At 46.1% G+C, this 20,887-nt stretch overlaps 1 protein-coding gene across 8 annotated transcripts in view; it reads left to right on the top strand.

The window, feature by feature from the left end:
- Positions 1–20,887, top strand: part of PRUNE2 (prune homolog 2 with BCH domain) — a 539,766-nt gene that overhangs the window by 451,292 nt on the left and 67,587 nt on the right. For all 8 annotated transcript variants that reach the window (XM_075318132.1, XM_075318117.1, XM_075318106.1 and 5 more), the window contains one exon: positions 15,804–15,906. In XM_075318132.1, coding sequence (XP_075174247.1) covers positions 15,804–15,906 — 103 coding nt within the window. The remainder of the gene's footprint in view (positions 1–15,803; positions 15,907–20,887) is intronic.

Raw genomic sequence — 20,887 nt, 5'->3', positions numbered from 1 at the left:
TCAGCATCCTCCATCCAATAGTGTATGCAGGAGAGCAGACAGCAGCTGTCGAACTACAAGGCTCAGCATCCTCCTTCCAGGACTGTATGCAGGATTTCTTTGCCCCCCCCAAAAAAAAAATGACATGGGCTTCGCCATATTTTTGTATGCTAGCCGGGTACAGCAGGCAGGTACGGGCTGCCCCCAACCCCCAGCTGCCTATTTGTACCCAGCTGGGAACCAAAAATATAGGGAAGCCCTTTTTTTTTAAATTATTTCATGAATTTCATGAAATAATTTAAAAAAAAAATGACGTGGGCTTCGCCCAATTTTTGAGTCCAGCCAGGTACAACTAGGCAGCTGGGGATTGGAATCCACAGTGCAGGGTGCCCATGCTTTCTGGGCACCCCCACTGTGAATTGCAGTCCCGCAGCCACCCCAGAAAATGGCGCTTTCATAGAAGCGCCATCTTCTGGCGCTGTATCCAACTCTTCCGGCTGCCCTGGTGACGGGTGGCTAGCCGGGTAATAATGGAGTTAGGGTTAGCTGTATATTATCAGCTAGCCCTAAGCCCGAAATTCATGGTGTCACGCCAATATTAGACATGGCCACCATGAATTTCTAGTAAAGATAAAAAAAAAACACAACACACAGAAAAATATTTTTATTAGAAATAAAACACAACACAATTAGTGACTCCATCTTTATTGAAATAAAGAAGCCCCCCTCCGCAGTAATCCTGGGTCAGGGTCCCGCGCCGTCCAATCTGGATCCAATATCATCTGATCGGTTTGCTGGAAGGCAAAGCGATCAGATGATGTGTCAGGATCAAGTGCCTGAATCACATGACACAGCAGCTGATTGTATAAACGACTTTTATACAATCAGCTGATGCATCAGCGCAAAAAAAAAAAAAATAATAATAATACTCACTTATGTGCTGAATACCGGCAGCTCCTGCAGCGATGGGGCGGGAGTCTGATCCTGTCCGATCGCTGCAGTAGCTGCCGGTTATCAGGGATGAAGTCTCCTGACGCATCCGCTGATACCGGCTGGGCGCCCGCGTCATCGCGATACTTACGATCACCTGATGCGTCAGGTGACTGCATCAGGTGATCCATCGCCAGGTCCTGCATCCATCGGAGCCGGAGGTTTCCCGGCCGTCTGCACACAGCCGGAGCGGGGGTGGCGATACCGTGAGAGGAGCTGGGAGCGGGCATGGCACCGGGAGTCTGCAGACAGGTGAGTATAACTTTTTTTTTTTTTTTCTACTGTTAACTTTTGTTTTCGCAGCCGCTTCCATCTCCTGCCTGTACATGGCGCCGCACGGCAGCTGACATGCACAGGACGGGAGGTGGAAGCGACGGTGACGGTACCGGGAGGATTCACGCTTCTGTCTATACTGACAGAAGGAATCCTCTTCCTGTACACGTCACTTTACTACCCACCTCCTGCGTTTATAGCTGCGTTTTTGGTCTTAGAAACGCACCAAAACGCACCAAAACGCAGCTATTTGCGTTTCTCATTGCGTCTTTCAACATCCCATTGAACTCAATGGATGAAAAGCGCAGTGAAAAACGCGGGAATAATTGACATGCTGCGTTTTTGTGGTCACCACAAAAACGCAGCTGAAAAAAAACGCTGTGTGGGGACAGCAAAAATGAAAACTCATAGACTTTGCTGGGGAAGCAAAGTCATGCAGTTTTGAGGCCAAAAACGCACCCGAAAAATGCGCAAAAACGCCGCGAAAAACGCACCGTGTGCACATAGCCTAATTGTTAAACTTTTTTAAAACTGTTTTTTTGTTAAACTCTCAGTAGGGGAATAGACTATCCTTGTATAACACACTTTAATACTGCTCACAGTAGGCATAGAATTTATACATTTCTTAAGGGGAATATATCAGCAGGTTTTTTCTACCTCATCTGAAAGTAGCATAATGTAGAGAAAGAGACTCTGAATCCAAAGATGTGTCACTTAAGGCCCAGTCACACTAAACAACTTACCAGCGATCCCAACAACGATACAACCTGATAGGGATCGCTGGTAAGTTGCTAGGAGGTCGCTGGTGAGACGTCACACTAAGCGACGCTCCAGCAATCCCACCAGCAACCTGACCTGGCAGGGATCGCTGGAGCGTCACTACACGTTGAAGTGTGGTGCCCTGGACTAGTCAGGGGCCACAGAGAACAACACCTACACACCCCCAGCAGTTCACAGCAGACATCCCCAGTGAGACCTGGTTTCTTCCTCGGGCTCAGACAGACACACCAGGTGGGCGGAGTCAGGAGATGGTGATGACCACCGAGGAGTTTGGCTGGCCTGACGCAGGAAGCAGGTCCAGAGAAGTCCAAGCAGAGGAAGAGAGAGGAGGTCTGCAGGGAGACAGAAGCAGACATTGGCCTAGGTTGGAACCTAGGACCCTCGGGTAGAGAGTGAGGCAGACGGTAGTGGCCGTCTGTGGGAGCCGGGAAGACAGTTGGTGGAACCGTAGGTAGCCGGGGCTGGGCGGTGGCCCACCGGTACCGAACCGGGAAGCCAGCTGGAAACCGGAGCGCAGGAGGAGCGTGCACGGAGGCGAAAGAAAGGACTTACACTACCAACCAGGGTCAGGGGAAAAACTACCGCAGCCGTCTGTGGGACCCGTCCATCCAGCCATTTGTTTTACCGAGAACTGTGTCCTCATCATTGGCTGAGTGAGTACCACCGTGCCGTGCAGCACAGCGCTGCCCCCGCGACCCTGCACCTCACCAGGCCCCGTAGCCCGCCTGCAATCCATCCCTACTCCATCACCGGGCCCCGGGACAACTAACCCCCTACCCACGGAGGGGAGAACTAACAACAAAGCTGCTCCCTGTCACCGCCCCCGGGATCCCGGTCTAGAGCAGCGGTGGTGTCACCAATATCACCACAACCGTGGGTGGCGTCACGGACAATAATCAAAACCCCCACAATCAAAATCCCCCTTTTCACTCACGGGCGAGGAGCGCCGCTCGAGTCCCCGGGATCTGGCCCACCGCTCGAGCCACCACCGAGCAGATGCAGCAGCAGCGGCTGAACCCGAGCAGTGGGAGAGCGCAGCGTCCCTTGCTCCGCCCGCGACAACTTGGCATCACGAACAGGATCCTACCGTTCTACCGACTGGTGGAAGTGCGCCTTGTGTGACCGCCGGAGGTGTCCGGCCGGAAAATTTGTGAAGCCACCATCTTGGGCGCGAAGAATTCCCGCTCGAGCATCTTCCCCGAGCAGGAAAGGCGTGAAAGTGGAGCGCCGCCCCCTGAAGAAGGAAGTGCTAAAAAGAGACTAAGGGGGATGGGATGGCGTCCGCCGCATGTGAACCGTGGCTGTGGAAGCAGGGACGCCAGGACTCTGCCAGTGTTTGGTTCCTGGAACACCGCTGCACGAGATGTCCTGTCCGTCCGGCACTGTTGAAACCTCGGTGCCCGTGCCCGCGGCCAACGCCCCGACCGACCCGTTACCCCTGTCACCGGTAGCGGAGCTCGCAGCGTCTGTGAGGGAGGGCCCAGGCCTTACCATCGTTACCGCCCTGCCACCGGTCCCGGCTTCCATCCCAGCCGCACCGCCGATGACGACGGCCCCGGCAGTCCGCCCGGCTGCGACGGAGATGACGACGGCTCCGGCAGTCCGCCCGGCCGCAACGGCATCGAAGCACCCATCCCGTTAACTATCTGGGCAGCCTGGTTCTGGACTGGGGTCAAGGGGTGCTGCCCACTTCTTAGGGGCAGCATCAGGGCCAGGTTGTTTGGGTGGGTGACTGAAGGACCCGTTCCACTGTTATTATTAAAAGTGTTTGATTGTTGTTGCAACGTTAAAGTAATGTGCATCCCGTTCTGGGAAGATTGAAAATGCCTGTTAAATGTTTTATTCTTTTGCAGTTAAAAAAGAGGAAAATAAAACCGGTGATGGATGGGCAGCCCGCGGACGGTCTGCATTTAACTAAGGGGGAATGTGACGCCCTGAACAAGCCAGGGGCCACAGAGAACAACACTTACACACCCCCAGCAGTTCACAGCAGACATCCCCAGTGAGACCTGGTTTCTTCCTCGGGCTCAGACAGACACACCAGGTGGGCGGAGTCAGGAGATGGAGACGCCCACCGAGGAGTTTGGCTGGCCTGAGGCAGGAAGCAGGTCCAGACAAGTCCAGACAGAGGAAGAGAGAGGAGGTCTGCAGGGAGACAGAAGCAGACAGGGGCCTAAGTTGGAGCCTAGGACCCTCGGGTAGAGAGTGAGGCAGATGGTAGTGGCCATCTGTGGGAGCCGGGAAGACAGTTGGTGGAACCGTAGGTAGCTGGGGCTGGGCGGTGGCCCACCGGTACCGAACCGGGTAGCCAGCTGGAAACCGGAGCGCAGGAGGAGCGTGTACGGAGGCGAAAGAAAGGACTTACACTACCAACCAGGGTCAGGGGAAAAACTACCGCAGCCGTCTGTGGGACCCATCCATCCAGCCGTTTGTTTTACCAAGAATTGTGTCCTCATCATTGGCTGAGTGAGTACCACCGTGCCGTGCGGCACAGCCCTGCCCCCGCGACCCTGCACCTCACCAGGCCCCGTAGCCCGCCTGCAATCCATCCCTACTCCATCACCGGGCCCCGGGACAACTAACCCCCTACCCACGGAGGGGAGAACTAACAACAAAGCTGCTCCCTGTCACCGCCCCCGGGATCCCGGTCTAGAGCAGCGGTGGTGTCACCAATATCACCACAACCGTGGGTGGCGTCACGGACAATAATCAAAACCCCCACAATCAAAATCCCCCTTTTCACTCACGGGCGAGGAGCGCCGCTCGAGTCCCCGGGATCTGGCCCACCGCTCGAGCCACCACCGAGCAGACGCAGCAGCAGCGGCTGAACCCGAGCAGTGGGAGAGCGCAGCGTCCCTTGCTCCGCCCGCGACAACTTGGCATCACGAACAGGATCCTACCGTTCTACCGACTGGTGGAAGTGCGCCTTGTGTGACCGCCGGAGGTGTCCGGCCGGAAAATTTGTGAAGCCACCATCTTGGGCGCGAAGAATTCCCGCTCGAGCATCTTCCCCGAGCAGGAAAGGCGTGAAAGTGGAGCGCCGCCCCCTGAAGAAGGAAGTGCTAAAAAGAGACTAAGGGGGATGGGATGGCGTCCGCCGCATGTGAACCGTGGCTGTGGAAGCAGGGACGCCAGGACTCTGCCAGTGTTTGGTTCCTGGAACACCGCTGCACGAGATGTCCTGTCCGTCCGGCACTGCTGAAACCTCGGTGCCCGTGCCCGCGGCCAACGCCCCGACCGAACCGTTACCCCTGTCACCGGTAGCGGAGCTCGCAGCGTCTGTGAGGGAGGGCCCAGGCCTTACCATCGTTACCGCCCTGCCACCGGTCCCGGCTTCCATCCCAGCCGCACCGCCGATGACGACGGCCCCGGCAGTCCGCCCGGCTGCGACGGAGATGACGACGGCTCCGGCAGTCCGCCCGGCCGCAACGGCATCGAAGCACCCAACCCGTTAACTATCTGGGCAGCCTGGTTCTGGACTGGGGTCAAGGGGTGCTGCCCACTTCTTAGGGGCAGCATCAGGGCCAGGTTGTTTGGGTGGGTGACTGAAGGACCCGTTCCACTGTTATTATTAAAAGTGTTTGATTGTTGTTGCAACGTTAAAGTAATGTGCATCCCGTTGTGGGAAGATTGAAAATGCCTGTTAAATGTTTTATTCTTTTGCAGTTAAAAAAGAGGAAAATAAAACCGGTGATGGATGGGCAGCCCGCGGACGGTCTGCATTTAACTAAGGGGGAATGTGACGCCCTGGACAAGCCAGGGGCCACAGAGAACAACACTTACACACCCCCAGCAGTTCACAGCAGACATCCCCAGTGAGACCTGGTTTCTTCCTCGGGCTCAGACAGACACACCAGGTGGGCGGAGTCAGGAGATGGAGACGCCCACCGAGGAGTTTGGCTGGCCTGAGGCAGGAAGCAGGTCCAGACAAGTCCAGACAGAGGAAGAGAGAGGAGGTCTGCAGGGAGACAGAAGCAGACAGGGGCCTAAGTTGGAGCCTAGGACCCTCGGGTAGAGAGTGAGGCAGATGGTAGTGGCCATCTGTGGGAGCCGGGAAGACAGTTGGTGGAACCGTAGGTAGCTGGGGCTGGGCGGTGGCCCACCGGTACCGAACCGGGTAGCCAGCTGGAAACCGGAGCACAGGAGGAGCGTGTACGGAGGCGAAAGAAAGGACTTACACTACCAACCAGGGTCAGGGGAAAAACTACCGCAGCCGTCTGTGGGACCCATCCATCCAGCCGTTTGTTTTACCAAGAATTGTGTCCTCATCATTGGCTGAGTGAGTACCACCGTGCCGTGCGGCACAGCCCTGCCCCCGCGACCCTGCACCTCACCAGGCCCCGTAGCCCGCCTGCAATCCATCCCTACCCCATCACCGGGCCCCGGGACAACCAACCCCCTACCCACGGAGGGGAGAACTAACAACAAAGCTGCTCCCTGTCACCGCCCCCGGGATCCCTGTCTAGAGCAGCGGTGGTGTCACCAATATCACCACAACCGTGGGTGGCATCACGGACAATAATCAAAACCCCCACAATCAAAATCCCCTTTTCACTCACGGGCGAGGAGCGCCGCTCGAGTCCCCGGGATCCGGCCTACCGCTCGAGCCACCACTGAGCAGCCGCAGCAGCAGCGGCCGGACCCGAGCAGTGGGAGAGCGCAGTGTCCCCTGCTCCGCCCGCGACAGAAGTATGCTGCGCTTGGTAACTAAGGTAAATATCGGGTAACCAACCCGATATTTACCTTGGTTACCAGCGCACACCGCTTAGCGCTGGCTCCCTGCACACCTAGCCACAGTACACATTGGGTTAATTACCCGATGTGTACTCTGCTACGTGTGCAGGCAGCAGGGAGCCGGCTTCTACGGACGCTGGTAACCACGGTAAACATCGGGTAACCAAGAAGCCCTTCCCATGGTTACCCGATATTTACCTTCGTTACCAGCGTCCGCCGCTCTCAGCTGTCAGTGCCGGCTCCCTGTTTCCTGCACTCCTAGCCACAGTACACATCGGGTTAATTACCCGATGTGTAGTCTGGCTATGTGTGCAGGGAGCAGGGAGCCGGCACTGACAGCTGAGAGCGGCAGACGCTGGTAATGAAGGTAAATATCGGGTAACCAAGGGAAGGGCTTCTTGGTTACCCGATATTTACATTGGTTACCAGCGTCCGCAGAAGTTGGCTCTTGCTCACTGCACATTTAGTTGTTGCTATGTCGCTGTCACACACAGCGATGTGTGCTTCACAGCAACATCGCTAGCAAGTTGTGCCTCAGCAGCGATGTTGCTAGCGATGTTGCTTAGTGTGACGGTACCTTTAGTTTACTGCGTGCAGCAGTTGTGATACAAGATACAATCAGTGTTTTTGGATGTAGTAAGTAGCAGAAAGCTAACACTGCCCACACCCTTCATTAGTAGGCATATGGACAGAAAGTTGCAAATCAGTGCAGGTGGTGTGGTTGCATGCGGTCAGCTTGTCCTGTAGTAACAATATCCTGCCGATAAAACACTCATTGTATTGTTTAGATGTCTTACGAGCAGAATAAAATGCCTTGTTGTTTCATATGGAACTTATCACCTGCCGGAAGTGAAGTATTACATTTGCCTCCTGAGCAGCTTTCTCAAACAGTGAGATTCCACTTCTAAGCTTAAAATATGTCTTTCAGCATAACATTTTACATAGTAATAGGCTTCTTTTGTATGCCCGAGTGTCATGACTTTCTGAAGGTTTTTTTTTTTTCTTCTCACATTTGATCCGACATGATTCAAAAATAGCTTTCACACCATTATATTACATATGCCAATAATATATGACTCATTGTCTAAGAAAGAATGCAGGATTTAGAAACACACCTAGGATTTATAATACACTTATCCTAGAGGCGTATTTTGCAATTTAAATAGGAAGAGAAAAAAATGTGTAAAATTGATTACTGTGAAACAAACCTGTCGCATTGTGTATCTAATAAGGTGTGAGACAAAGAATGAAAAAGTCGGTATTCACGGTACTTACTACTGTTTGTTCTGCATTTTGCCCAGCACCTGCCCAATTCTTACTCATATCTGTTCTCCTAGCTTTTGTGTAGGAATACAATTCAGAAGTAGCTTGAAACATTTACAGCACCTGTTAGTAAAATATTACAGTTTTGACAAAACCAGTTGGACCGCTTCCCATCGTTGGAATACATCTTCACATTTCAGTAGCTTAATATAATACTTTACTGTGTGTAAGTCATAAGCAAAGTTCATAGCGTGTATGTGTCTGTCGGCAGGGTACTCGTCATTTTTTACGTAATTTTTACATCAGTTATAAATAGATACAAAAGAATTGCATTAAGTTACAACAACAAAAATGTATATACAATGTATTGACGTTTTGTGTGCGTTATTTTAGTTTCACAGAAGAAAAATAATATATTTGTGGTTTTTAACATAGTAGCATTTATGCTTTTGTTTTTAAAAACTTTCCTAGAGGCTGCCATATTTTTCTTATACTGTCTATATCAATAGACTAAGCCACTTCTGTATTTATCACACACACTCCTAGATTTGGCTAAGAAATACTGATGTAAAATACTGACCAAATACTGAACGTGTGAACATGATCTAATACTCTCTCCAGGAAGAGGTGGAATAGAGCCCTGATTCCTGAGACCAGAGAGTGAAATGGAAGATGTATTTAGATGTATTATGTGCATTTATTGTTTTATAGTGGCACTAATACATTAGTAACATTTTCTTCTCCCATACATAATAGCATCCAACTTTTACATCCAGTAGGAATGTTGAAAATTGTGACCCCCCATAAACAAATGAACTTATCAGGCCAAGTGGTTCAAACTGTGTCCCCACACATTAAAGTGAACCTGTCACCAGGTTTTTCCCTTATGAGCTGCGACCACCATCAGTAGGCTTTTATGTACAGTATTCCAGAATACTGTATATAAGAGCCCAGGCCGGTCTGTATAACCTAAAAAACACTTTTATAATACTCACCTAGGTCCGGTCCGATGTCTGTAGCTGCTCTCCGGTCCGGCATCTCCTCTCCGTAGCGATCTCCGTCCTCCATCTTTTGAGGCTCATGTGCATGACGTGTCCTACGCAGCTGCACTTTGATCTGCCCTCCTCACGGCAGATCAATGTATTGTAGTGCACATGCGCAGGTGGTCTTTAACCTTTTCTCGCCCCTACGCACTATAGTACTTTGATCTGCTCCTTCGCATTACAGTACTTTGATCTGTTCTCAGCAGGGCAGTTCAAAGTGGGACTACGCAGGACCGCAATGCTGACCTGGGGTGGATACAAGGAGGATGAAGATCGCCGCAGAGAGAAAGCGTCGGACCGGAAAGCAGTGAAACCCATTGGACCGCTCCCTAGGTGAGTATAATAAAAGTGTTTTTTATGTTCTACACAGCAGCCTGGGATCTTATATACAGGATGTTAGAATGCTGAATATAATAGCCCTCTTGTGGTGGCCGCAACTTATAGTTACCAAATCTAGTGACAGGCTCTCTTTAAGTCCCCTTTGTTGCCCAAAACGGTAATAATGTCCCCCACTCTGGTCCACATACAGCAATAATGCTGCCCATTCTGGCCCCTTTCACTAATAATGTCCTTCCATTGGCACCATACAGTATAATGCCCCCATTCTGGTCCCCATATAGTACTAATGTTCCCCATTCTAGCCCAATATAGTAATAATGTCTCTCATTCTGACCCCCATATAGTAACAATAATTTCTACAAAGTATAATGTCCTCCTTAGTGGCCACCATACAATATAAAGTTCACCTCTGGGCCTGCATACAGTATAGTGTCCCTCACTATGGCCACAATACATTGTAATGTCCCTCTTTGTGGCCCTTATGCAATACAGTATAATATCGTCCTCTGTGACCCTTAAAGAGTAATAATGTCCTTCATGTTTGCCCCCATACAGTGTAATGTTCCCTTCTGTTGTTCTCAACCATACAGTATAATGTCCTCCTCTGTGGTACTACACAGTATAAGGTCCTCCTTTGTTGCCCACCTGCAATGTAATGTCCCTCTTTGTGGCACCCAAACAGTATAATGTCCCCTTCTATTTCCCCCTTACATTATAATGTTGCCTACTTTAGTGTACCTCTGTGGTCTTTACTTGGAAATTAAAAAAAACAATTATATTTCTCACCTGCCCTACTCTCACGAAGACTATCTTCTTTTTCTTTCTCCTTCATCCGGGGCGGGCATTGCATTGCAGTGATGCCATTGTGCTGCCTGTGATGGCCATGCTGCTGTTGGCCTTTGAAAGCCAAGTGACATGTACAGTTATTGTGGGGCAGGGAGCCAGTGGTCTGTACTCTGCAATAGTTTTTAACTGGATGTGTGCCTAGAGAAGCATATCCAGATGAAACTAACACTGACACTGTCGGGGTTTCTAACATTCTAGGCTGGTTTCAGTCGAATCCTCTGCATATGTGATTGCTACTCCCCCAGTCTGAGCCTATAGGGGATTTACAACTCTGCACTAAAAGAGGGAAGAAGGATTAGGCATCTTGATTTGAATTTGTCTGATCCTATGTCTTCATATGGTATAAGCAGCTGTCAGAGGTGCCATGCAGCATATTATTCACGTCTTCCTATTTAACACATTGTGAGTTTGGAGGAATTGATGTCAGCCAAACACTTATCGCATATATCTCAGGTGTTTCTTTGGCTGCTTATTTCAATTTCCAGTGGTACAACAGAGCTATAATCTGTCATTAAATACCCGGCCCCTAATAATAATAAGATGACTGAGTTAACACAGTTTATCAAACTTGGGATTATTCATGTTTTGGTAAAATGTAGGCTTAGGGGCATGTACAATGAGGAGACAGTACAGAGCTCTCTCTAATGATTGTTTTTTACACCTTGACCTTCAACAGGAAGGCTGGGGCCACACGGGGATTACTGCGATCCCCTTGCATGACACTCGGCTCACACTGGCAATGCATCAGAGCCGAGTGTCATGCATGTGTCCTTGCTACTGAGGTCCGTTCATGCGTGCAGACCTCAGCTGCGGAGGGCGGGCCGGCACTCAGGAGGGGTGGGAGGGATTTCTCTACCTCTCTCCTCTGTAGCCGGCTATTGCCATTCTCGCTCTGCACTTGCGGTACACCGGTGTACTGCGAGTGCAGTGCGATTTTTCTCTCGCCCCTTTCACTTGAATGGGTGCGAGAGAAAGAGTCTCGCATTACACCTGCTGCATGCTGCAATTGTTTTCTCGGTCTGAATAGTGCTGAGAAAATAATCGCTCATGTGTTCTGACGCATAGGCTAATATTGGTCCAAGTGGAATGCGATGTTTTATTGCACTCCACTCGCACCGTTTTTCTCGCCGTGTGGCTTAGACCTAACAAACGGCATCCGCTAGAACTAGAGGAAAGAAGGTTTAATCATAATCACAGACACAGATTCTTTACTGTAAGAGTAGTGAGGCTATGGAACGCTCTGCCACATAATTTTGGAATGGTTAGTTCACTAAACTTGTACAAGGAGGGCCTGGATCGGTTTCTTAAAAAATATAATATTATAAGTTATGGGTGGTAAAGTCTGTGATGGGAAATTGATCCAGGGAACTAGTCTGTCGTATGTCGGGTTGGGAAGGAAATTTTAGCCTGATTTGAGACAATTAGTATCTGCCTCTAGTAATTTTCTGCCTTCTTATAGATCAATATAATAGGTTATAAATTAACTCTATGAACTTGTGTCTTCTTTCAACCTTAAAACTATGAAATTATTATATGAATAGTAATGAAAAAATAATTAAAAATATATTTCCAATTAAACCTAGATTAAATAATTTGTAACTTTATTAAACATTGTCTTAATGTATACTTAAATTCTATAAATATAGGCGGTAGCACACAGATACCAAAATATTCATTTATGGTTAGACTTTTGCACTAAATAATTAATTTAAAGAAAAAAATCTTCAATGTCTCCTGAAAAGAAGGATGAAAATGACATGTTTATTATTTTGATAGAATTTTGAAAGGATCCACCTATAAAAATTATATCAAAGGTCTACAGTTGAATCCAGCAGTTTTTAGTAAACATTTCTTGAATCTATCAAAAGACATCCAGGGGCATAACGACAGGACCCTGCCAACACCTGTAGCTATTAATGTTAAAATGTATTGTGAGCTAAAATATATTGTGGCGCTAAGACCCACAGGTACTGCAATACACGCAGTGACATTATAAAAGGAAGGGGCCCAGGATGGAGACATTATACCAGGATGAGGAACATTATTAGAGGAAAGAGGGGCCAGTATGGAGCACATTATTATAGGAAAGGGGCACAGGATGGGGGACATTATTACAGGAAGGGACCAGGATGAAGGACATTATTACAGGAAAGGGTCACAGGAAGGAGAACATTATTACTGTAAGGACTGTAAGGGCCTCAAGAAGAGGGACATTATTACAGGGAGAGGCCAGGATGAAGGATATTATTGCAGGAAAGGGGCACAGGATTGGGGACATTATTACGGTGAGGGGACCAAGAAGAGGGACAATAGTATAGGGAGGGGCGAAAGATGGAGATATTATACTAGGAAGGGGCCAGTATGGGGGACATTATTACAGGGAAGGGGCACAGGATTGTGGACATTATTACAGGAAAGGGGCACAGGATGATGGACATTACAGGAAAGGGGCACAGGATGGGGACATTATTAGTGTAAGGAGCCCAAGAAGAGAGATATTACTGGGAGGGGCAAGGATGGAGGACATTATTACAGGAAGGGGCCAGGATAGGGGACATTATTACAGGAAAGGAGCACAGGATGGGGGACATTATTACAGGAAAGATGCACAGGATGGGGACATTATTAGTGTAAGGATCCCAAGAAGAGAGATTATTATTACTGGGAGGGGCAAGGATGGAGGACATTATTACAGGAAGGGGCCAGGATGGGGGACATTATTACAGGAAAGGGGCACAGGATGGGGACATTATTAGTGTAAGGAGCTCAAGAAGAGAGATATTATTACTGGGAGGGGCCAGGATGGGGGACATTATTACAGCATGGTGGACAGTGTTACATGAGTGTGAACACATTTCTCTAGAAGATCTGGAATGATGCAAAGGCCCATACATTTGACGAACATACAATTGGGGGCCAAGGTCCAAATCTTACACCAGGGCCCATCTATTAAATGTCTAAAATTGGGCACAAAAGTGAATATATGTAACACTGCAAACAGGGCATTCTGCCGCATGTTACATCTTGCCAATTTTATCTCCACAATTCACAGTACATTATAGCCCTACAGTAAAATGCGTATGTATTTCTTGCCAGTTTATTTTCTCTTCCAATCCTTTTAATTAAATTTCACAAAGTTCAGCATACAAATGAGTAATTGAAATTCCTCTGATAACTTTATTTAACCATAATTAAAGTGTTTCTTAATCCAAATGTTTTTTTCCATTGGAATAAGCAATCAATATTGTAATCTCCTTGGCAAGTAGTGAAAAGGCTTGTAGTTTGTGCTATTGTGTGAAAGTTGATCTGTCATTAGGTAGTCCACATTTATTTAGAGACATGAAAGTTTTTCAAATATTTAGAACTAAAAGCACCTAATATGCCCCCACAAAATGCTCTTATTTCCATCAACCTGTACACACAGAAAAAGAAAATGTATAGACTACGTAGGCCCCCTAGAACTCATTTAGATGTCCGTCTTTCACATATGAGTTCTTTTTGTGTTTTCCAGTGGTAAATTACATGCCCTTTATAGTCCGTGGTGATCGTAATGTTCACATCTGCAGGTTTTTTGCTGACTGAGTGTACTACAGAAAAACAAAAAAACTCAGACATGTCCGTTTTTTAAACTCTAAACTTGTCCATTCAAGTTTAGGGGGTGGATGAAAAACATGGACAACAGACGGATAGTATTCTAGTTCCATCCATGAGCAGTCAGTTTTTCATGTATGTTTAATAGAAACTCGGGAAACAAAGAAAAACTGATGAAACACTGATCAAACACTAATGAAACTCTGGTCCAAACCACTGATGGAAACTAGTCCCTTTTTTAGTCACTGATAGCCTTTTTTACAACTCCTATAGAAGAAGTAATATACAGATAAAGAGGTATACTGCAATTTTCTAAGGGTTTATGGTCTAGTAAAAGGGCTTGGTCTGCCTCTTCACAAATAATTTATGATGATATATGCTAGGAAACTGGCATATTTTATAGGTAAAATCTATAACCGATCATTATCGGTATATATTTTACATTCTGTAATACAGGCAACCCAAAAGATGCGTGTCTTAATAGATTTGCCAAACCTAACTCCAGTGATCTATAGCTTCAAGAATTAGTAAAAAAATTTCATAATGTTTTGCAATCTCAAACCTGTAATTGAAATAAATAATAATAATAATAATAATTATTCATTTATATAGCGCTGTTAATTCCACAGCACTTTACATACATTGGCATCACTGTCCCCATTGGGGCTCACAATCTAAATTCCCTATCTGTATGTTTTTGGACTGTGGGAGGAAACCGGAATACCCGGAGGAAACCCACGCAAACACGGGGAGAACATACAAACTCCTTGTAGATGTTGTCCTTGGTGGGAATTGAACCCAGGACCCCAGCGCTGCAAGACTGCAGTGCTAACCACTGAGCCACCGTGCCGCCCGTGACACCGTGAGGGTCTTAAATTATTTTTTTTGGGTTGTGAAATCATGGATGCATGACATTACATGCAGTCCAGAAGTATACATTGCATGTTATGTTACACTGCTGTTTTACGGGCATGTCGGATAATAACAAACGTTTTGCCGAGCCCTGATCTAATGGTTATAGCGCAGTTATTTTTTTCAGCATAGGCTTCACTTTTAAGACCATGGAATGTTTCCTTCAGAAAACTATATTAACTACTGAAAGTCAACCCTCAAGGCTACATTAATTCTTTGGAACGCATAACATGTAGCTGTATGTGGCATGCCAGTTGGCAATATTCCACAGGTAACTTCAAGACTGTTCCAATATTTCCAAGACAATACTTGTACAGTAGTTTAATAGCTCATTTACTTTGGAGTGTAATATCATTCAAAAACTCATATTACGTTTTTCTTTCAATAATTTTATAATACTTAGGAAAAATAAAATTATTTTTTTTATTTAGAAATATAGAAATAGTGCCCCTTTTTTTGTAAGTCTGTGTCTTGTATTGCGAATGAGAAACAAGGCACTCTCAAATGGTGATACAAATGAAGAATTTATTCCATAAGTCTTAAAGCAACATGTGACGTTTCGGCCAGTTGGCCTTCATCAAACAACTTGTTATTAAGACTGCCAGGGTAGTAGTAAAGGCAATGGTATCCACCACTATGCTGCATTGCATTGCGGATTTTGAGGATTTTAGTGATGGTTATTATAGCAGACAGCGTGACGACAGTGACGAACATGAAATTGACTGTATCACACTTTATATTAAGGTATTAGCACCAAGATATCACTGTATATAATTGTATTTCTCTGCCGCAATAGAACAAAAGTGTGTGATTGAAATTGCTCATTATCAGAAAAACAAGTGTCTGCAACAGCCCTTTGAGATATGTGTGAACACACGTACAATATGCATGATACTAGTGCAATGTAATAAGAAATGGTTTGGAACTGTTTTCTACATTTCTTTATAGCTTTATCGATATGTAACTTGAGTGCTGTGATTAATCATGCATAGGTGATGGTTTCTATTCATGATCATTTATTTGTCATTAGTAATAAAGCTGTTTTCTTGGCAGGTTACTACAGCGAGGGTGTTAATGCCATCATTGTGTTTGCTGCCTGTTTTCTGCCTGACAGCAGTCGTTCTGACTACAATTATGTCATGGAAAATCTTTTCCTGTGAGTACTTCCCATAAACACGGTCACACTCTTTATTGTGACAGTATGCAATATGTTGGCAAAACCCTTATGAAAACATATGGTTTCAGTTTATTTGGACAAAGAATACATGTTTTTTTCTGCTAAGCAGTAGAAGCAAAAATTTAGATGTGGGTAATAGGGAGATTTGCATGTAGATAGTTTGTAGAAAAGAAAAGTATCAAAATAATTGTGTTATAAATGGTGATGGCCGAACCCGCAGATATTCGGGATCAGCAGGTCCAACCAGATTTAAAAAAAAAAAAAACCCTGTTCAGGACCGTAATTAATGCTGGATGTTTGCTTTGACACCAATCCCCTTATAAGTCTATGGGGACCCAAATCATGCACTTTAAAATGAGGGTAAAAAGGGCTAGGGGGATTAGAGCAGACACGTAATACTTACAGTCTCCTCTGTGGCCGCTCATTAACCTCGTACATATGCACTGCTTTCCCCGCCTATTGGCAGTCCCAGCATCTCTGATTAGTTGCAGTCAGACCATGCCATACCCAGAGTGTCTGATTTCTTGGAATCACAGACGCTGTGTGCGTCTCTATCATGGTGTAACAATAAATAAATTTAAAAAATGGCGTATGGTCCCCCAATATTATGATACCCAGCACAGATAAAGCATACGGCTACAGGCTGCATCCCCGAGCCATGTGCTTATCTTGGCTGTGTATCAAGATAAGAGGTACCTCATGCGTCTTTTTTAAAAATTATTTAAATAAATAATTTTTTTTTAAAAAAAACGGCATGCGGTCCTCCCCAATTTTGATACCCAGCCATGGTAAAGCACACAGCTGGTGGCTTGTGTTCTCAGGCTGCAGAGACCCATGGTTATTAGGCCCTCCACAGCTTAAAAATAGCAGCTTGCAGCCACCCAGAATTTTTGCATCCATTAGATGCGACAATCCCGGCATTTTACATGGCTCATCCCGATTGCCCTAGTGCGATTCCAAGCAGTCAAACATGCTGTCACACAGGATGGGGGTGCGGTCTGACTGCAGCCAATCACAGATGCTAGGATTGCCGGCGGGCAGGATTAGCAGTGACTATGTTATGCATGAGGGTAATGGGCAAACCCGGAAGTAGCATTACAGCCGTCCAGGAGACTCAGTAAGTCTAACACTCTTGCTTTATTCCTATTTTCTTTTTCCTTTCTTTTTTCTTTTTTTAATTACCCAGTTGGCCGGATCCGGCTAGTTACCCAGAGTTCCCTGAGAACTCCGGGGTCGGTGCACAGATACTAGTTAAAATGAAATATGTGTCCAATCATAGCTAAGATTAAGGGCAGTTCTATGCTCAAAACATGTTAGCCATTGCTAACTTTTTAATGATGAAATAAACTTGATGATTTTATTCAAGAAGAATTTTCCTGCCTGCTACTTATTATGAACTATATGCGGAAGATGGACACCACTCTTTTGTTCTGATTGTTATCTACACCTGAGAGCCGAACCAGAAATGCCGGTACACCGCACCTTTTGGTTGAAGTGCAAATATACCTTATGAACTAGTGAGCTGATATACACATTTTATACTATTGCATGGATGCTAGGTATCATGCGCAGATTCAGACTTATACAGTCTGACCTCGCCCATCACTAGTTATAAACAAACTCCTGCAGAAACATGTTACAGAACTACACATTCCAACAACTTACTATTATCTTGTGGTAAAAGGATCAGTAGTGGTTGTAGATTTTGGTAATTATTTAGTGCAGATCGTGTAGGTTAGGTGTGGATTCTGACTGCTGGTATTCTGTCACACCGCTCCAACACAGGAGATAAGGGAGGATCCAGCAAATATGACACTTTTGCACACAGTAGCAATAAAGACATAAAAGCAGAAAAGATGACATGCAATACAAATTTAGTAAGCTAAGTGCCCCAGAATACTGGTCAAGCTAGATAAAAGCTGGGGTACATGCTTTCTCCAGATTTATTATGTTTTACACTTTTTGTGTCACATTAGATGAGGGGGCAGGACTTATATATAGGGGCGTGATTTAAAATATACCAAGCTAAAAATGGCCTATTATAAGCCAATGTGTTTTTCCCACATCTAAGTTTACCGTAGAGCATGAGCGTCTATGACAAATTTCTAGCCTAGTTCTGCTGTCTAAATGTAAGATCATATACAGTAGTATTAATACATTTCCCAATATGTGATTTCCTTGTTTATAGCATCAATAAGAGCCATTTATCAATAGTTCCATGTTTTCAGCAAACATTTATTGATACAGAGTACCCTGAATCTACAGTATAGTTATGAACATGCATTAGGGGCAGTTACAAAAATTTTGAACCTTATCCGAAAGAAAAGTTTGCATGACAGGTATACATATTTTTATTACATATGTTTCTGCATATCCCTATTGGTTAATCTACTTTAAAATTGTTGATGGATTATCTCACGATAGGTTGAAGTTAGTGAATATAGTATATTAACCATTCAGAAAATATTTGAATGTATGTCTCTTTTATATTTTCTCTTAGTGTATCTGTATGTACTTGTGCTTATGTTCTATAACAATTAGAGGGAATATGATGCCTAGGGTGACCCCCCTGTACAAGGTGTTTATTAGCACAAGTCATAAATCTGTGTGATTCTAGATAAGGCTAGCGTCCTTACACCTGGATATCCATTGTCTAATATAAGACAAAATTCACAATGTACTTTCCAGAAGAGCTCAGTCACCTGGAAAAACACTATGAAAACCCCCTTGTTAGGCTTCATGCAAAGACAAAGCGACTCTTTATATTCTGCCATACTCAGATGACATGAGAGGTCAGAATCACATGTGTTGGAGGACGAGACCTGAAATTAGCAGATCAGTTGCTATACTGCGCAGTATAAAATGATAGCAATATACTTCCTATTTGTTACATTACCTACATCTGGAGCAGTGAAGAAGGGCTTTGTATGACAACCCATCTTTATATACTGAAGAACGTGCACTATGTTCCTATGCACATGTCAATAGGTGCAAAAATAAAATACTGATATGAATTAACCATCTATGAACACATTACCAGAATGATGGGGAATTTTACACTTGACAAATCTGTAATAAAAATGTTAATATTACAGCAGGTTATTTGCATTTCAACTGCCTTACTGGAACCATTAAGGCTATGTGCGCACACTGCGGATTTACCGCGGATTTTACCACGGACTTGCTGCAGAAAATGTGTCTAATATTTCTGCAGTCATTCCCCAGCAAAATATATGGGTATAAAAAAATGCTGTGCGCACACTGCGTTTTTTTATACCTGCAGATTTACCCGCGGATTTTCGGCTGCGGAATTAATGTTCATGAGTATTCAGACCCTTTGCTCATTTTTGAGTAGAAACACCCTTTTGAGTTAGTACAGCCATGAGTCTTCTTGGGAATGATGCAACAAGTTTTGCACACCTGGGTTTAGGTCAGGCCTTTGGCTGGGCCAATCAATAATTGTCACAGAGTTGTTCTGAAGCCACTCCATTGCTATTTTAGCTGTGTGCTTAGGATCATTGTCTTGTTGAAAGGTGAACCTTCGGCCACATTCATCAACCTTTGGCCGCATTCATCTTTCCTTCAATTTCAACCTGTTGTTCTGTCCCTGTATTTGAAAAACACTCCCATAGCATGATGCTGCCACCACCACGTTTCACTGTTGAGATTATATTGGCCAGGTGATGAGCAGTGCCTTGTTTTCTCCACACATACCGCTTAGAATTATCACCAAAAAGTTCTATCTTCATCTCATCAGACCAGAGAATCTTATTTATCATGGTCTGGGAGTCCTTCATGTGTTTTATTGCAAACTCTATGCGGGCTTTCATATGTCTTGCACTGAGGAGAGGCTTCTGTCGTGCCACGCTGCCATAAAGGCCCAACTGGTGGAGGGCTGCAGTGATAGTTGACTTTGTGAAACTTTCTCCCATTTCCCTACTGCATCTCTGGAGCTCAGCCACAGTGATCTTGGGGTTCTTCTTTACCTCTCTCACCAAGGCTCTTCTCCTTGCTCAGTTTGGCTGGATGTCCAGGTCTAGAAAGAGTTCTGGTGGACTCAAACTTCTTCCATTTAAGGATTATGGAGGCCACTGTGCTGTTAGGAACCTTGAGTACTTCAGAAATTCTTTTGTAACCTTGGCCAGATCTGTGCCTTGCCACGATTCTGTCTCTGAGCTCCTTGGGTAGTTCCTTTGACCTCATGATTCTCATTTAGTCTGACATGCACTGTGAGCTGTGAGGTCTTATGCTGGGTTCACACATAGCGACGCAGCAGCGATCACGACGGGCGACCTGACCTTATCAGGATCTCTACTGCGTCGTTATATGGTCGCTGGTGAGCTGTCAAACAGGCAGATCTCACCAGCGACCAGTGACCAGCCCCCAGCCAGCAGCGACGGGTGGAAGCGATGCTGTGCTTGGTAGCTAAGGTAAATATCGGGTAACCAAGGGCTTGGTTACCCGATATTTACATTGGTTACCAGCGCACACCGCTTAGCGCTGGCTCCCTGCACACCAGAGTACACATCGGGTTAATAAGCAAACCCTCGCTTATTTACCCGATGTGTACTCTGGCGTGCAGGGAGCAGGGAGCCGGCAGCACAGGCAGCGTGAGAGCGGCGGACGCTGGTAACGAAGGTAAATATCGAGTAACCAAGGAAAGGGCTTCCCTTGGTTACCCGATGTTTACCTTGGTTACAGCTTACCGCAGGGTGCCAGAAGCTGGGGCCCTGCTCCCTTCAGTTTGTCGCTCTCTTGCTGTCACACAGAGCGATGTGTGCTTCACAGTGGGAGAGCAACAAGCAACAAATGAAGCCGGACAGTCAGCAACGAGTGGCGACCTCACAGCAGGGGCCAGCTCATTGCTGGATGTCACACACAGCAACAGCGACGGGACGTCGCTGCTACGTCACAGAAAATGGTGACGTAGCAGCGACGTCGTTGTCGCCGTCGCTGTGTG

Source organism: Anomaloglossus baeobatrachus, chromosome 1 (genome assembly GCF_048569485.1).
Source record: "Anomaloglossus baeobatrachus isolate aAnoBae1 chromosome 1, aAnoBae1.hap1, whole genome shotgun sequence".
Classification (NCBI taxonomy): Eukaryota; Metazoa; Chordata; class Amphibia; order Anura; family Aromobatidae; genus Anomaloglossus; species Anomaloglossus baeobatrachus.
Note: the sequence above shows the minus strand (reverse complement) of the source record. Positions and strands in the feature narration are given on the sequence as shown.